This window comes from Arachis hypogaea, chromosome 6 (genome assembly GCF_003086295.3).
Source record: "Arachis hypogaea cultivar Tifrunner chromosome 6, arahy.Tifrunner.gnm2.J5K5, whole genome shotgun sequence".
Lineage (NCBI taxonomy): Eukaryota > Viridiplantae > Streptophyta > Magnoliopsida > Fabales > Fabaceae > Arachis > Arachis hypogaea.
The window spans coordinates 85,136,325-85,154,272 of record NC_092041.1 but is presented as its reverse complement, the minus strand read 5'-3'; the positions used below and the strand labels follow the sequence as shown (position 1 = coordinate 85,154,272).

The 17,948-nt window shown below is 30.2% G+C and overlaps 2 protein-coding genes across 3 annotated transcripts; one reads left to right on the top strand and one right to left on the bottom strand.

Moving 5' to 3' along the window:
- Positions 1-5,379: 5,379 nt before the first annotated feature.
- On the top strand, positions 5,380-7,372 carry LOC112696811 (calmodulin). The gene is made up of 2 exons (XM_025749691.2): positions 5,380-5,822; positions 6,704-7,372. The coding sequence occupies exons 1-2, from the start codon at positions 5,747-5,749 to the stop codon at positions 7,075-7,077; spliced, it is 450 nt and encodes a 149-aa protein (XP_025605476.1). The 5' UTR covers positions 5,380-5,746; the 3' UTR covers positions 7,078-7,372.
- A 1,014-nt stretch (positions 7,373-8,386) lies between these two features.
- On the bottom strand, positions 8,387-12,405 carry LOC112696810 (ubiquitin-conjugating enzyme E2 22). Of its 2 annotated transcripts, none has more exons than XM_025749688.3 (7): positions 12,046-12,405; positions 10,575-10,701; positions 10,279-10,423; positions 10,117-10,194; positions 9,627-9,739; positions 9,386-9,489; positions 8,387-8,955 (listed from the first exon to the last, which is right to left on the bottom strand). In XM_025749688.3, the coding sequence occupies exons 2-7, from the start codon at positions 10,575-10,577 to the stop codon at positions 8,592-8,594; spliced, it is 807 nt and encodes a 268-aa protein (XP_025605473.1). In that variant the 5' UTR covers positions 10,578-10,701; positions 12,046-12,405; the 3' UTR covers positions 8,387-8,591. The 2 variants fall into 2 exon arrangements, with proteins under 2 accessions (XP_025605473.1, XP_025605474.1); XM_025749689.3 differs by having other exon boundaries at positions 11,879-12,404.
- Positions 12,406-17,948: the final 5,543 nt, after the last annotated feature.

Below are 17,948 nucleotides of genomic sequence, written 5' to 3'. Positions count from 1 at the left end.
AAGACAACAGAAGAAGAAAGATGCCTAGAAAATTTATGATAATGTATACATGTGATGCTATCACCGTTTGAGACACTTTTGATACTATTTCGAGAGTTTTCTTGTGTTAGAGTTGTGGACGTTCATAATTCTTTAAGGCTTTAATGTCTTTTCTTTTTTAAGTCATACACAACATGTTTTTGTAAAGGTAGCTGATTATTTTTGTAAATATCTGCTGAATGTTGCTTCTATTAGGCATCAACATGTTTCTTTTGTATACTGAATGGATGTTTCTTTATATTTGAGTTTTTTTGTGTTAAGCAATTGCAGATGTCTTTATTTATTTAAGAAGTGAATGGTTTTTATTTTCTTACATATTCCTTAGCAGGTTTCTTAGTGTATGTACCATATTATTTTTGCCAAAATATAAGTGAATTTACGTTCTGTTAAGCAGCAGCATGTTTCGTTTTCTTACTAAATGAAAGGTTCTTTATGTATCTTACTAAATGGATGTTTTATTAACAAAAACTCATGTAAGTGACAAAGCAATTAACTATCCCATATAAGTGACAACAAAACCAACAACACAAGTAACATTGCACGCGTGTTAGTCAAAAAACCATGTTATCCAACTAAAGAAGGGAAATCACCCACACAAAAAATATGTACAACCCAACCATAGAAACACTAGCTATGCCCAAAAGGGTTTAATAGGGACATGAATCTGCCACTATTCGATACATTCTAACTAGTAGCATCATCGAATCCTTTCTTTCTAGATGTATCGTAATCATTATCTCTCCGAAGGTTAACAACATCCTAGAAAAAATGCACAAAAACAAAAAACAATACATATGAAATCAACAACACTATCTCCATAAATGATCAAATATACCTCGGTCTAGAACATACTGGATATGAATTTCTCTTTCTTTCTCATAAATTTCTTAATTGACTTGTCCAACTCTGCTCCAAGCCTCTTATTCTTCAGCCGACCTTTAGTTGCAACTCTTGAAGGGCCCTACATGTCATGTACACCAACACCTCCTGTGCTCTGTGTAGGCATGCCATTCTGAGTCGTAGCAATAGTTTTAGAATGCATGATAGCGCGATCTTGGACTTTGTATCTCGAAGAGCCGATCAGAATATGGTTGCTTTCTCATCACAAGTAACGAATTCTTGAGCAACATTATAGAACTCTGAACTCAGACCCCTAAACAAGTTGTGGCTTTCATCGGAACGATCCACATCATGACTATTCTTAATGTAGGTGTGCTTGTATAGTATGTTATTACTCCATCGAGAAATAACATATCAGCTTGGTACTCTATCAACTATGTAGTATGACAACATAGCAAGGGTGTGGCAACACAATATACCAGTGGATTTAAACATGTTGCACTCACCCCGAACCTCGTGAGTTAAAGGGTCACAATCAACTCTGTATGTACGTACATGGTCTTCTCCTAAACTATTTTCTACTCATCCATTTTCACAGAAATAGAATCACCTTGGTGTTCATTTGACTGAATAACGCAATTAGATTTTTTCTTTAACTCCAGTTGAATATCCTTGAACATCTTACTAGTGTATTTCTGCTGAAATTTTCTCTCGATGGAAGTGTTCGATACATATGTGATGACTTCTTTCGAATCCGCATCATCATCTTCCAACTTCTTTCGCTCCTTGTTCCCAAGCACATTGTCGTATTCATAGACGAAATGAACCAAACCACTCTTGCAATGTAAACCCCCCAATGTGTGCATATTTTTAATCCTTTGCATACTCTTCATACCAGCCTAAAATTCACCCTTGAAAAAATATTAGAACCCACATTCATCAATTGTCATAAAGGTCTACACTAAAATAACCCAGCAAAGAGTTATACTTAGACACAATCGGATAACCACATTCGTATATTCTAGAATAAAAAAAGATACGAGAAACAAAAATAGAAAAAATATCCAGTTTACGAATGAGAAAAATAGTCATTTCTTCTAAAAAGAAACATTTATTAATAAGATAAAAAGAAAGCATCAACTACACTTCTAACATAAAACAACAACCAAGATATGACAGAAAATATCCCATAACTAAATAAAGAAACATGCAAGAAATTAATAAACTACAAGCAACAAATAAACATGAAGTAAGTTAACGATGACGAACCTGATAACCATCTGTTGTGACTTAGGTCAAAATTTTTTATGAATTCATCCTGATCAACATCAAATGAGTCCACAGAAGGAGAATTCCACATAATGTCGCTCATCTTAGAATTCAATTCTTTGTATCAAGCGTAACCACCAAGCTCTACAGGTGTCTTCTTCAGGATGTGCCTGATGTACCATCAATAGCGAGTATTTGGTAGGACCTTCCTAATAGCACCAGATATGACCTTGCACTGGTCCGTGATGATCTCCCATGGTACAGTTTCCATGCATTTCACGCATTGTGTTAACACCGACTCAAAATTAGGGATCTCCTCATTCCCCAGTAAAGCACAACCAAAAAGAGTAGACTTTCTAGGGTGGTTGACACCAACAAAGGATGCAAACGGTAGTTCATGCCTGCAAAAACACCAGCCACAATTACGAATGCAAAACAAATTCAAAACATAATATCTTTCACAATTGACCCATAAGTACACATACCTTCTAAATGACACCACATCTCCATAATATTCATATGAAGCTCTACACCTTGGATCTACTCAGAGTGCACTCTTGAACTTGTTATAGCATCATCAACATCTATCGCATAAAAGAAGTTCAGGTTGATCACTTTTATTCCCACGAAATAATTCAGCATCTCCTAAAATCTTCATTCTCGTTAGCACAGCGCAGTTTGCTTGTGATGTAATTCTTGGCATCCTTTTCTAAAATACTCAAGTTCGAAAACCCACCAGCCTCATTAGCCAGTGCAAGGTATGTCTTTTTGGGTCTTATGTCAGTCACGTCGTTATCTGAAATCACACACTTAGCATACATGGTCAACTCCCTGTACTAATAATAGTGGACCAATTTCTAAGCAGAACAGGGGTGGGAATGCCTCAATTCTAATCTCGATGCCATCCAACTTTCCTTCTCCCTATCCACCATGAGATATATCCTTGCTCTAAATTTCATGGCTGTTATTCTATTTGCCCAAGATGCTGCTTTCACCCGAGACTCCTGATAACCTTCTCGGTTGCAATGAAGTGATTGATTAATGGGTATCTTGAAATCCTTCCTCGTCTTCTCAAAATTCGTGTTCCTGACTTTAATTACGAACCCAACTTTCTTTGCATAATTTGCATAAAACTTATGTGTCAGAGGCAATGAATCAAAACACATTTCTATGCTTAGGATTTTGTCTTTACTGATCCCACTATGATTCGGCAACTGTAAACTAATTGACAAAACCAAAGATTTAATGGCACTACTAATTAAAACTAACCTAAAATCACTCATTATCTAGTACTAACAACAACAAAGTAGAATTCAAGCCTAATGACTCAATTCCAACTTATCATTTTCCAGCACAATCACGTCCGTAACTTTGTTGACCTTCAATGAAGCACACCCAAAAAAACCTTTATAAACTTACGATTATTAATATATAACGAACTACTTCATAAAAATAAAAAATAAAAAACAGTACAAACACATATGGAAGTTGAGCAAATAGTTATTCAAAGATTTGTACCAAGAGATATCCACTCATACCAAAATATGAACACGTGTTAACTAAATTAAAACAAAAAACACATTGATTAGAAAGAGTTTAACTCACTTTAATAGAAAAAAAATTATTAATCAACAAGGACAAAGAAAAAATCCAACTGCGTAATGAATAAAATAGGCAATATGTTCAAGAAAAGAAAAACCTCTTCATTAATCTCTCAATTAACAACAATATCGTACCAGAAACATCCAAATAATTGAAAAAAAAAATCCAATTAGCATACATAAGAAACATTCACATAACACATTGTCATACAATCCACTTGAATACAAAAAAAAAAAAAAAAAAACGAAACAACCATCCTCTCCCCTAACGTACCTTGGGCCCCTGTTAAATAGCAACATCACTCACGCTCAAATATTCATTACCTTCCGTTGAATTATTATCACCCAAATCGAACAATATGATATTCAATCCTCCTACCAAAATTGAATGTTCCATGGACAATACTCTCTACCAAAAACCTTGCACTGTGATGGCAGCTTTTTTGTGTACAACAGCTCGGTATCATGGTCTTTGTTGCGGAACAGCGACGTGATCGGACAGTAAACAACACTCGCACCACACTCACAAACGACAACGTTAATGGCAGCATGAACGACAGAGCACTGAGGAGGCAACGACGCGGTAGTTATGGTGTTGAGATCGTCGGCACCATAGATTAGTGCCAACAAGTGCTCAATGCTAAGAAGAAGATGGTGATGTAATAAAGATCGTGATAGATGTTATTCATGCGTGGTGTTATTACACAAATCCTAATTTTTCAAAATCTATAATTAATATCAATTATTCAAATTATAATTTGTTAAAATAAATTAAAAAATTATTATAATTAATTAAGTTGTTCAACTTGACTAATTAGAAAGTTGATTTCTTATGCTTTTTCTTTAAATAAACTACTTGAATTATTCTCTAACTACATTAATTATGGTATAATTTGGTGGTTAGTGTGTAACCTAGCTTCTTACCAAAATATCCTTTATTATTTAGTATTTACAATCTATCTAAATAAATTATTAGGAAATTGATTTAGTTTTAATATATTTTATAAATATGTACGATTATGTGAAAAATATTTGATTAAATTTACTTCTTCAAGAACAATTAGAGGTGTATTCAATTTTTCCTTTTTTAAAAGAAAAATGGTTACATATTTTTTTTTTCTGGTGCAATTCGCACTCCTTTGAAACTATATATTATTTCACATTCTTTAATTTGTTCTAAAGTCAGTGATAATTTTAAGGGTAACTATCAAAAATGTATTCAAATTTTTTTAGCACGGATAAAAATGTTTTAAAATTTTTTTATTGATAAAAATATATTCAAATAGTTTAAGAATGTATTAAAAATATTCATTTGTCAAAAAAAAATCTATTCTATTAATTTAAAAGTATAGTATAACTCACTTGATAATGTAAAAGTCTCACTTGTCATATAAAAAAATCTGTTTATCACAATAATTTTTTAGACGTAGAACGTCTTGATTTACCGGTATGTATTTTTGTTATGTTTTTTATAATTTAAAGATATTTTGTCAATAATAAAATTTTATTTTCTAATCATGATAAAATGCTTGCCAAATTTTAAGGATTATTTCTTCTTCTTTTTTCCTTCTGAAGGGTGTACGTAAATAGAGTTACACTAGACAATTAAAAATTGTTTGAGTTTGAAATATTTAACTTAAGAAGGGAACAAATGGTGAATTCATAAGTTAAAGATTTGATTTATTACAAGTATTATTTTGTGAGAAATCCTGACGACGTTTGAATGGTCAAATAAACAAACAAGTCAAATTTATTTATTTATGGTAAAGATTAAGAGTGGAATCAGTGTTGATTAATGGCATCGACATATTAAGAAGGGAGGATTTGTCGGACCCAGTTTGAAAGCCCTTCGTACGTTTTCTTCCCTTCGCTTTTCTTTCTCACGCGCCCCACACACTCTTTCTTCGGACAAACAACAACGAAAGAAAACAAACAGAGAAAAAAAAAATCATCAACTCCAAAGAAAAGAAAGAAAAAAGAAAGGAGAGAAACTCACAATGGCAGATCAACTCACCGATGAACAGATCTCTGAATTCAAGGAAGCCTTCAGCTTGTTCGATAAGGACGGCGATGGTTCCTTCTCTCTTCCCCTTCTCTCTTATTCTTAGATCTATCGTTAATTTATTCCTTAGATCTCTTCTTCAATTTTGATTTTCTTTTCTGTGGATGTGCCTTTCCTAATTTTACGTTTGTTAGTGTATTGATCAATTTATAAAGATTTATTTATAATTAAAACATAGTATGATAGCAATTGAAAGAGAATTTCAAGTTATGATTCATGTTTGGAGTATGCGATTTGTTAATGTCTCAGCCCAAGCCACCTGGAAATTACTTTCTAGGGCATCTGTTTGGGAAATTCGAGTATGAAAAGCTATTCTTAGAACTAAATAATTTGATAATATAAGCCACTGTGAGCGAGTTAGGGATGAGCAATTTTTCGGGTAGTTTGAACGAAATCATGGACAATACGTAGGTTATTTATATTGTTCCTTGTGATAAGATTTAATTATTTTTTGAAAGAATGGAAGCAGCAAGGATCAAATTCAAGATCTCTTTGTCATAATAGCTCCTGGTATCATGTTATAAAGTAATATGAACTTTCTTTCTCAAACATAAGTTATTGGGTAAAAGCCCTACCTCTAATGGTGAATTACTTAGTGATCATGTGCTGAATTTTGATTTGGAGTGCTACAATATGAAAGAAAGTGTACGAAATCTTGAACCATATGGTAATATGGCAATATGTAGAATGAAAAAATTGCTGATCCAAAGCATGTTCATTGGATGGACAAGTTGGCCCATGTTCGGATTTTCATCTGGAATTGATGCTTTTATTCGAATCATGGTTCCTAGAATTTTAAACAGACAACCAAATATGCTATAAGTTGTGTTTTCAACTGTAGATTGTTAGCATGACTGGGACATTCTTGTTTGATTTGAACATGGTGTTACAGGTTGCATCACGACCAAGGAGCTTGGAACTGTCATGCGGTCACTAGGACAGAACCCAACCGAGGCAGAGCTCCAAGACATGATCAATGAAGTAGATGCCGATGGCAACGGCACCATTGACTTCCCTGAGTTTCTAAACCTTATGGCCAGGAAGATGAAGGACACTGATTCTGAGGAGGAGCTGAAGGAGGCATTCCGCGTCTTTGACAAGGATCAAAACGGGTTCATTTCTGCTGCTGAGCTCCGCCACGTGATGACCAACCTTGGTGAGAAGCTCACTGATGAAGAAGTCGATGAGATGATCCGCGAGGCTGATGTTGATGGTGACGGCCAAATAAACTATGAAGAGTTTGTTAAGGTGATGATGGCTAAGTAATCACAAACTCTTCCACCACAAACTGAATGAAATATGGTTATTTAAAAAGAAAAAAAGAAAAGGCAAAAAGAAAGATTTAGGACAAGGTTGACTTGTATAACAGTACACCAAATCCTAGGCTCCTAGCTCAATGTCTTGTTTCTTCATTTTTATTTGGTTGGTTCTGAGTTCAGCAATTTATGACATTTTTGTGGTAAATGTGCTGCTAATGGTTGTGATGGAATTGATGTATTTGTAGTTTGTTTTGTGACTGTATCCCACGTTTTAATGTTTATTTTCAAGTCGCTTTAGACCACTCCTCAGTTTTGGTGTCTCTATGGAACTATGCTCCTTTGTGAATGCAATCTTTAATGCTGATCAAGGTCAAATCTCACATGACTATGAATATGTTCCATTTATGTTTGCGATTGAGGATATTGTTGTCACCAAATACAGAAAATCAGGTATCCCATAGCCATGATTCAGTAGCATTGCATGAATCATGGCTAGTTGATGGAGAATGGATCATCCAAATTTGGGTCTTACAAATTCTTCTTTTGGTTTTATGTTTCATTTAAACATAATCGACCAAAGTTGATAATCTCGCCGGTTCCTATTAAACAGCAAGAATTTGTATTGTCGTCCTGCATGTTAACCATTAAGGAAGATAGATGCTTGCTTTACTCGAGTGAGTCAATAATTATATAAAAACATTTTATTGTGGCGGTGCAATGAAAACTTTAGTCTAACCGACAAAAGGAAAAAACAAACTCTAAGAATAATATCCTCCCAAAAGGGGAGCTAATAGCCTGATACTCTAATAAAGCTTCAAAGGTATCAATTTAATTCAATCATCTAACTTGATGTTGGTTCATGTTCCGTCTGCAGAATTGGATCTATCAATCTTTTTTTCTCATTTAAAGGGATAAAATACGATCCTTCACCGTACACTTTATAAATAAAGTTAAAAAAATGAGAAAAAAATATTAAATAGTTAAATATTATACTTTATACCCTTGATTAAAAAAATGAGAAAATTCATTCCTCGTATTTGCACGTTGGAGAGCTAAATAAACGGTGACAAGCGTGGAGACCAAGCTAATCTTGCAAGACAATAAATTCTATCAAACACCGAAGAAAACTCTGCACAAAGCACCAAAATAGTCCATTGATATATTAACTTAACACCCAACAAGTCAACAATTTCTCTTACATGGGCAAATCTAAAAGGAATGCATCTAGTACTCATTTTAAAATTCAGATTCAGCTTATATGTTCATATTCAATAGGCTTTATTATAGACATAATAGTTGGAAAAAATGGTGGAGAATTAAGAAAAAGAGGATTTAAAAAAATGGCGTAACTACAAGAAAATAGAGAAAGTGTGTGCCGTTCAGGATAATCCAAGACAGACAACAGTTCAACTTCCATCCATTAAAAATTTCAATGTAAATTAACTCAAATCCATACCCTTTTCTTTTCACTATCAAATAGAATAACTAAGCCACAAAGAAAAGTTCAATTATTGAACAACATTACAATCTTTTCAAACTCTTCTTTCTGGCATCTATCTTCTTCTTGTCTGCCTGAGCTTTTGCGACTCCACCTTCCCTCTTTAGTGGTGCTGAAGCAGAAGAAACTGCCTTACCGGTGGCGGCAGAACCATTAACAGTAGTCTCAGTCACCACAACTGCTGCCTGTTCTTGACTGTTTCCTCTTGTCGTGGTGGTTGAGGAGGATAAAGACTGCAATGGCAGGGCTGCAGTTGATGGAGCAGTTTTTATTTCAGCGTTAGGCACTGAGGTGTTTGTTTGATCAACATTTAGGGCGGTTGTCGATTCAGAAATAGCTCCACTTTTAAATTTGGGTTTTGCTTTTGCATGAATTCCAGTGTAAAGCCTAAATATAAAACCACAAGTGGAATATGCATAAGAGGACATTTTAACATGTTATGTCAAACAAATATTGTATGAAATAACTAAAAGAGTCAATAGACATAAATAAGCATGGCTTTAACAAAGTCATGAAAGCTCATAGAATGTTTGGATTGGTGTTTCTGCCACCAAACCTCCGTTTTCTTTTAGGGAAAGTTTTGCCACAAATGTTTGAATTTTTTTCCAGGTTGATATTTTTCAAACAATTTTAAAGCCAAGCCCAAGTCTTTGCTAAGGCAAATTCACATGGGTTGCGGACACGAGTTACCCTCAAATTACAAAAGATAAGGGTCTGGCATTCCAGAAGAATGTAAAGCCTTTCGCATTAAATTTCGAAAGGCCCAGAACACAAAATAAACCAGTGTAAATAGCACAAATGGCTAGGCTTAACTTACCTAGCAAGTCTAGCATATTCCTCATAATTTTCAAGCAGCAGCTTGCCAGCCTGCTCATTTAGAGCTGATTCTGGAAAGGGTTCAATCAATAGACATCTAACAACCTATCATTCATTATAGGAATCAGCATTAACAAATAAGAATATCTTAATAGCCATCCTGATTTAAAAACCTATAAACAGATATGTCAAAATAGTTAAATGGATTTTTATCACGATCTGCATAACACATTAACACTTACAATAAGAACATGGCGTAACCCAAGGCTCGGGTTCCAATCTTTTTTAAGCGTGTTCACACATATCTCTCCATTGGTTGCAATATTTGGGTGAAAAATCTTGGTCATGAAGTAACCTATTACATCAAATTCAAGTCAAGTTTAACAGAGTTACACAAATAGACACCAGAGTGTATGTGATTATTTCATGGCAAGTAAAGCAACAAAGTATAGCAAGACTCTAGAGTAATTACAATGTAAACATGTCATTCAATAAAATGTTTGCAGTTGCACGACTTTTGAGATAATGGATAGTTAAAACCAAAAAAAAATTGTTGACGTATTAATGCATACTTGTAAATCAGTGAAATATTTTGTTAATAATAACTCTAAACACAAATTAACTCCTTAAAGATGTTCAAGGAAAAAATTACTTTTCTTAAACAAATGGAAACAAAGTTCGGTTATAAGAACACAAGTCTCATTGCAATGTAACTAGAAGGTCTAAACACACCTTTAGGTGGAGAATGCGGAAAATCATGGGACAGTAACAACTTCATGCGGAAAACTCCATTCTCATAGGGAGTTCCAGCTGCAAGAATGCAAGAGTCTGATTTAGCTTGAGCTCTTTGCACATCAACCAAAAATTAGACACTGGGTACATAATGTTACTTGCCTGGACCATCAATATCGGCATAAATGATTGAAAAATCATCATCATTTACCACAACCTTAATCCCTTCTGGCGGGGATTCATCAAGATTTTTGAGCTCTTTGGCAAGTTGCTTTATTACATTTGGGGGAAGATTCTCGTTAGTTGCCTACAACAAAAAGTACCATGCAACAATGTAAGAATATTAAACACCAAAAAAATAGTTAAACAACAATGCTAAATCTGTTCGCATACATTGGCAAATGATACATTTGCAATATCGACATGGAAGTAGACACATAAGTAAAAGAAACACTTACCATCAGTGCAGAACAACTGACTGTATTTTATTATTATCACTGAGTAGTAATGACCCTTCTCAAACAATTAATTCTCAAATTTGTTGCTCACACAGTAGAGGATGCTATCAAAACAAAGCATAAGCTCCTGGAAATGAGAGGGAAAAAAACGAGAAAAAAAACTCTGGTTAGGTAAAAGTTACAATTTTTTTGCATTGTGCATACAGCATAAAACAACAATTTAACATCTGAATGCGCTACTTAGCTACACCAACCTAAGAGTTTCTTTTCTTTCACTTCCAATCCACCATAAAGCCGATAACAAAATTCTTTAAATAAAAGAAACCACTAAAAGATGCCATAACAATAAATGTCTTCTTTTCTATAACTGTCCAATAGAATAGAGGATGAACCCATTAGTATAAAGATTTTGATCAACTCCAACATAGTTGTCTTTTTCCAAGCTAAGAATGGGATAGTTGAGATGAGTTAATTTTAAGTTCCCAACGGACAGATAACAAAGTCTTGGCACATCATATTAAGCAAGAACCAAATAAAGTACAGCAAAGAATCATATATTAATGAGACAAGTTCTGTAACTATAAGTTGTAAGCACAGAGCCTTGGATCATTTTCACAACTTATGATTGTACAAACTCAATCGAGAAACTATGCTTGAATCTGCAGTAGAAAGATCTGTGGATGTAAACACACCACTCACTTCAAGATTCAAGTGAACCAACAATCTCAAATAAATAACCAAAACCAATTTCTTAAGAGAAAAACCAACTTAACTCAAAACTGGAATGGCATATGCCACCCAAACACATTTTGCACCACAAAAGACCAAACTTTATTTGACTCGTTTCTCTAAGCCCCCCACACCCTTTACTGTTAGTTCCCCTTTGCAGACACTACCACACATCAAGAACATAAAAGATATAAAATTTGAGCACCCAACATGATTAAGAACTAGAAGCTAAACATAAAAAGCAACCCAAGAAAGAAAAACGCTCATCTATTAATATACACAGAATGATAGAACTAAGAAAGCAAGCAACTCAGATAGAGCATATCATTCCAAAATTAATCGCATCTGCCAAAACTAAAAACCCTAAATATACACTGAACAATAGACAATCACTTTTCCCCCGAACAATAAAAACAAAAAAAAAACAAAAAAAACTAGTTTTGAAACAAAAAGGGACCCGATCAGCGGGGCAAAACCCTAATGGGGGAAATAAAAACCCCAGAATCTCAATTTCCCTAATCTAACATTAAAGAAATAACACAACTTTTATGTTTTATTGTTGAAAAATAGAAGACCTTGTGATATAGGAAAAGCATCATTCACAGTGCACGGTATTGGAATCTAGGGTATCATCAACGCAAAATTTGACGAAAAGGAACAAATTTGGTGAAGCAGTTCCACACAAAATGCGAAACGCACAAAAGCAAGACCATGAAGTGCAAGACACAGATGAGGAATTCACCTTCACAATCACAAAGCAGAAGCTTTAGGCTTTAGGGTGCACGGAGAGAGAGAGAGAGAGGAGTGAGAGAAGAGAGAAAAAAAGAAATAGAGATCCCTCCTTGGAATGAATGAATGATTGATTGGTGGAACTTTGAGGACACCAAAGAAAATTTAAAATATTTATTTCGTAAGGTAAGAATTAAAATGAAGACGCCATTAATTAAAAGGTTTAGTTAACTATCTTAAAGTTATAAATAAAAAATATTTTATTAAAAAAAATTAAAAAATTCATTAATAATAATAATCTTAACCTATGCCCCAACGGCTAAACCCTTAAAAAATGGATTCGTTAGTTAAATTAATTAATATTCGATTAATTGATTAATCAGAAAATTAGGTTCGAAACTTATGGACATGAAATGACGTGTTCGTTGCACAAATCTTTCAGATTTGTAGACGTTGGATTCCAAATGTCTACCTCCTAGCAGAAGAGTTCCCACGCGTTATACGTGTGCGTGAACCTCACCTTTCGTTTAGAATTATTGTAGTTATATACCCTATGGGTTTGATTATTTGATTTAACGGTGCAGTAATTTGAAATGAAACAATATAGCAGTCCGTTGTAGCTTTTACTCAGGATGGTTTAGTAATTAATTTTAGTATTTAGTATGAAGTATCTTTAATGTATTAATTAATTAATTAATTATGAAAGTGAAATAGAAAATTTTGGTTCTTAGAGTATATTTAGTAACTTTTTTAGTTTACATTCTTTAGAAAAAAATCTCTTTAATTTAAGCAAGTTATGTTGAGGTAAAAGTAAATCAATAATGTCAAATGTTATTATTTTTAGGATTAGTTTAGGTTTTGATTTTAAGATCAAATTAGTAGTGTCAAACATTTTATACAATAAACTAATTAGTTATTTTCTTTTAACTTTTGGATAACTCAAATACTGAGGTTTACCAATTGTAATTTTCTTGACATAATAACATATAATTTGTTAGTATATTTGAAATATTTATACTTTAAGCCATCAATATTAATTTTTTTTTTAAATGAGACCATGATTTTTTCCATCATATTATATATAAGTTTTCAATCGTATTATATTTGTGATCCAAAATTTGTATTTTTATCTTTTATTCTAAATGTATTTTTTATTTTATTTTAGTTCTATTAATCAATAAGTACTAATACTAGTTTTAATTTTTAATTTTTAGGATAAATAAAAAGATATGATTTTTTATAAAATAGATGATTAAAAAATATTTATTATAAAAGAAGTTAAATTTACTTCTTGACTATAGGAATACATATGATTCACTTTTAAATGTAACTAAAATAAATATAAATTTATTTAATTTTATGTTAATTATTAAAATTATGATGCGATAGATGTATTTCTATAAAAGAAAATAAAAATAACTCGATAGCTTTTTTTTGTCGGGAAAAAACATGACTCGATACCTATAAAATCTAATTTAAATAACCGTAAATAAATAAAATAAGTAACAAAAAGCAGATATAAAATTTTAACGATTTTGTTATATAGTAAAAAAAAGATATAATATAATAAATTATACTACTTTTATACATATTGACATAAAATTCAATATTATCATTTTCTAGGGTCTTCTATTTTTATTGGTTTTTATGCTTATTTTGTACTTTATTTTAAATTTTTAATTTTATTAAACTAAAAAGTACTAATGTCATTTAATTTTAATTTTTAATTTTTATCATAAATGAAAAGACGCGACTTGATAATAAAAAATACTTATAATAAAATAAGTTAAATTTATTTCTTCATTATATCTATAGGAGTGTAGATAATTAACATAAGAGTTATGAGACATTTTTAATTTATTTTTAAAGTAGTGTTTTTTTTTATTGTAATAATTATGAGCTAATACATAATAGTAATTAATTGTTATAAAAAAAACGTGGAAGAAGAATAAGAAAAAGAGGAAGAAATAGAGAAAAACCAATATAATATAATGGTGAGACATTAATAGATATGTATATAGAGAATAGTAGAAAAAAATGAATAATGAAAATAAAAATTAACAATTTATAAAAAATAATAAAACTAAAGATAATTTATAATTTTGGAAATAAAATTAAAAAAATTTTAACTATTAAAATTATACGAAAAAAGAATATTTTAAATATAAATTTTTATATTTACTTCAAATTAAATAAAATAAAATAAATAAATAAATTTTTATCTTGATTGTTACACATAATAATAATAATAACATAATGATTTAGTATTATACCTAAATTAATTTAAATTTAATTATTCTATACATTAAAAAACATAACTTATAAAAGTTTTATTTTATCTTTTATTTATCAATAATTTATTATTTATAATTTTTTTAAATTTTTTTCTCAAATTTATAATTTAAAATATAAAAATTAATTTCCTAAACATATTAGAAAAAAAACTAACACGCTATTCTATTTTTAAATTAAACAAAATTTTAAAAAAATCTTAAAAATTTTATTATTTGGAGAAATAGAAGTTGAGATATTAGATCCAGAGAAAGATTAAAAATGATTACAAATAGTATTAAGAGTAGAAGAGTTACTCAATAATGTCAACTTTTTTATAGGTCAATTATATATATTAATAGTAGCTAAAATAGTAGTGTCTACATAATATTACTCTTTTATAAAGATATAATATCTTTGACAAATATATTATTTTTTATAATTATTGTTTTTATAATTATTGACAAATTTTAATCATTTGAACAAAAATTTTGAATGCTTGATATTTTAAATTTTTTTAAAATGATAAAATATGAATTAACAATTAAGTATATGAAAACTAAATAATTATATAATAATTATATATCTAGATATTTAAATCAAACAAAAACAAAGTTTTTTTTTTAGTAAATTTTCAATAACTCAAAAGTTAATACAATAGATAGTTATAAATCAAAGTAAAAAATAAAAATGAGAGTTACTATTATGGTATAGTAATAATTAATTATGGTGGGTGTAGAAAATTGAAGAAAATAAGGAAAAGGAATAAAACAAAGCAACATAATAATGATAGTAAGAGAAAAAGATAGTGTATGATATTGTAAAATGATATAATCAAAATGAAAATTAATAATTTTGAAAGACTAATGAAATTAAAGATAATAAAAGATGTTCAATATAAGATTGAAGAAATAATTTATTTATCTATTAAAATTATACATGGAAATAAAAAATATTTTGAACATAAATTTTTAAATTTGTTTTAAATTAAATAAGATTAAAAAAATAAATAAATTTAATAATATTTATAAATTACTAATCTGTAAATAATGTTAGAAAAATTTTATCTTAACTTTGTTATATATATTAACAATGTATTTTTTTTAGTCTTACGACTTTTTTTAATTCAAAGTTATTTATTTTATACGTTCTAGTGTTAAATAATTTAAAATATTTTATTTTTTATAATTTATTTTTTAATTATTGATATTAAATTTATAATTTTAAAAATAAAAATTTAAAAATATTTTTTAAACTCAATAGAAAAACAGTTGAGGTACGATAATACTTGTTGAGCCATTAATATTATATAAACACAACAAACCAATCATCAATTAACCATCATATAAAATTATATATTTCTTCATACAAATTTTGAATATGTTATTATAAAAAATTGATTATTTTACTATTTAAGTTATTTTAATAATTGATTGCTTTGTTGAAAAAGTATATAAAATAACATGTACAAATAAATATATAGTAGATAATTTAGTAATTAATTTTTTTATTAATGAAGTATTTTTATTATTTCTCTTATTTTTAATTGAAATATTAGAAAAAATTTCCTTAACTCAACTGTTCACTAATTTTGAAATCTTATATAAATACCAACAAAATTAAAAGATGATGCCAATGAGTAACAAAGATACACGTGAATAATAGATACAGATATATCTGTACACATATAATTATAAATAAGATTACTTAAGAGGTCATTATTGTCCTGTGATATTATTGTTTAACTTTTAAAAGAGAAATATGAGGGGTTTTGCATTGGAATAATTCGCCTGCAGGTGGTGGTGATGACCGTTGGGATGTTGCATTCCCTTCCCTAACTAGCCGTTGCTTCTTCTTTGCCTATGCGTGTAAGGGAGCGTCCTTTGCATGTGGGATTTTTTTATATATAATGTTGAATGATTAAATTTATCAGTAAAACTCTAAAATTACTCCACAAACTTTTATTTTTTGAATTATTAATTTTATTCTCTGATATTTGGTTCTCAGTCTCTAAATTTTTAGATTTTTTTATTAGTTGTTAGTTTCTCATTTTTTTTAATTAAAGATTTTATAGTTTAGAATTGGAGACTAATTTTTTAAAATATTATCATAAATTTAGTATTTTTCAAAAATGTTTGATGATTTTCGTATTTTACACAGATGTAGAGGGATCTAACACATACAATTCTAATACTAAGTTGTGATTTATCAAATTTTTTAATTTTTAAAAAATACAAAATGGTAATGCTGTATTGTAAAAAATAATTTTTTATTTGACTAAATATAATTCCTGAGTGCCATATTGTATAAAAATTAATTTTTATTAATAACGCAAATTGGCAATGTCGATTTGTGAATAAATATTTTTTTTTGTTTTACAATGACAAAACAATCGATTTGTCCATACTGATGTTTATCACAAATCTGAGGACTTGTATTTGGATTACACCCACACTCCAATATCCAAATTAATTTGCGAGAATTGGATACTAGGTTTTTTTGTTTTTTTAACAAATGTAGAACTGGTTTATTTTATAAGAGACTAATAAATAATAAATAAAAAGATGAGTTTAAAATGACCACTAAAAAGAGTTAGTACTCATTCGAAATTTTAATCTAAATTTTATTTTAATACATTGTATTATTTTATGATAAGGAAGATACATATAAAATATACTAACGAGCTATAACTCAAATAATATAGTCTTTTTATAATCATTTAGAGATTGCAGGTTCGAATCTCCTTATCTTTAAAAAAAAAAAATACATACATATAAAATATAGATTACATGTAAAATAGACTTGAATAGTTGAATATTGTTCTACGCTTCCATGGATCCTTCCTTGATTCCTTTCAGGGTTGGAACTGACCAACCTTCCAACATGATGGACACTACGGTAACAGAGCTATGGCCTACGGCAACAGTGGCAGCATCATCCGCCCACCACCATCAATTGGTTATCATATTTTCAGTTAATAACTTAAAATATATATACTCATACGGTTAGGTGTTTTTTTTTTCACTATATTTTTCTTCACAAAATAATTTTAAACTCTTCGGCACTGGTTTAAATAGAGGAATAAGTTGGTAACTTTATTATTATTATTATTATTATTATTATTATTATTATTATTATTATTATTATTATTGGAAAGGACAACTCGACCCATCTAAATTTCAAACATCACAATGATCAAGCATGGACTAAAAGTCCAAAACTGGCAAGGGACCAAATTGAAATGTTTTTGGTTAACAATTGATGGACTATGTTCTTTTTTATAAGCATTTTTATTTTGGACTTTCTTTTTTCTAAGCATTTTGATGGACCATAGGAATGCAAAACAAAGGCCCCAGAAAATCAAGATTCTTGGAGCAGCCCATAAGCGCAAAGCTTGTAAGTTTGCACGTGCAACACCAACCTGCCACCGTTAAGTAGATGGAGAAATCATAAACAAAAACAAAATTAAAGGTAGGTAGAGAAATTCAAGCAAGTTTGAGCGTTGAACACTAGCCAAAATTCCAAAAAGGACGAAGCTTCCGTTTAACAATCTTGTCCGTTTAAGTATTAGGTACATAATAACTTTTATCATATAATTATTATTATAGCCACGATTTATATAAGAGTACAATTAGATGATAATTT

Excerpts from the sequence above, each read along its gene's own strand:
- LOC112696811 (XM_025749691.2), top strand. The coding sequence starts at position 5,747 with ATGGCAGATCAACTCACCGATGAACAGATCTCTGAATTCAAGGAAGCC. Across the intron at positions 5,823-6,703 it reads GTTCGATAAGGACGGCGATG|GTTGCATCACGACCAAGGAG; the intron begins GTTCCTTCTCTC and ends ATGGTGTTACAG.
- LOC112696810 (XM_025749688.3), bottom strand. Across the intron at positions 9,740-10,116 it reads TCCGCATTCTCCACCTAAAG|GTTACTTCATGACCAAGATT; the intron begins GTGTGTTTAGAC and ends TTGATGTAATAG. Across the intron at positions 8,956-9,385 it reads GAATATGCTAGACTTGCTAG|GCTTTACACTGGAATTCATG; the intron begins GTAAGTTAAGCC and ends TTTTATATTTAG.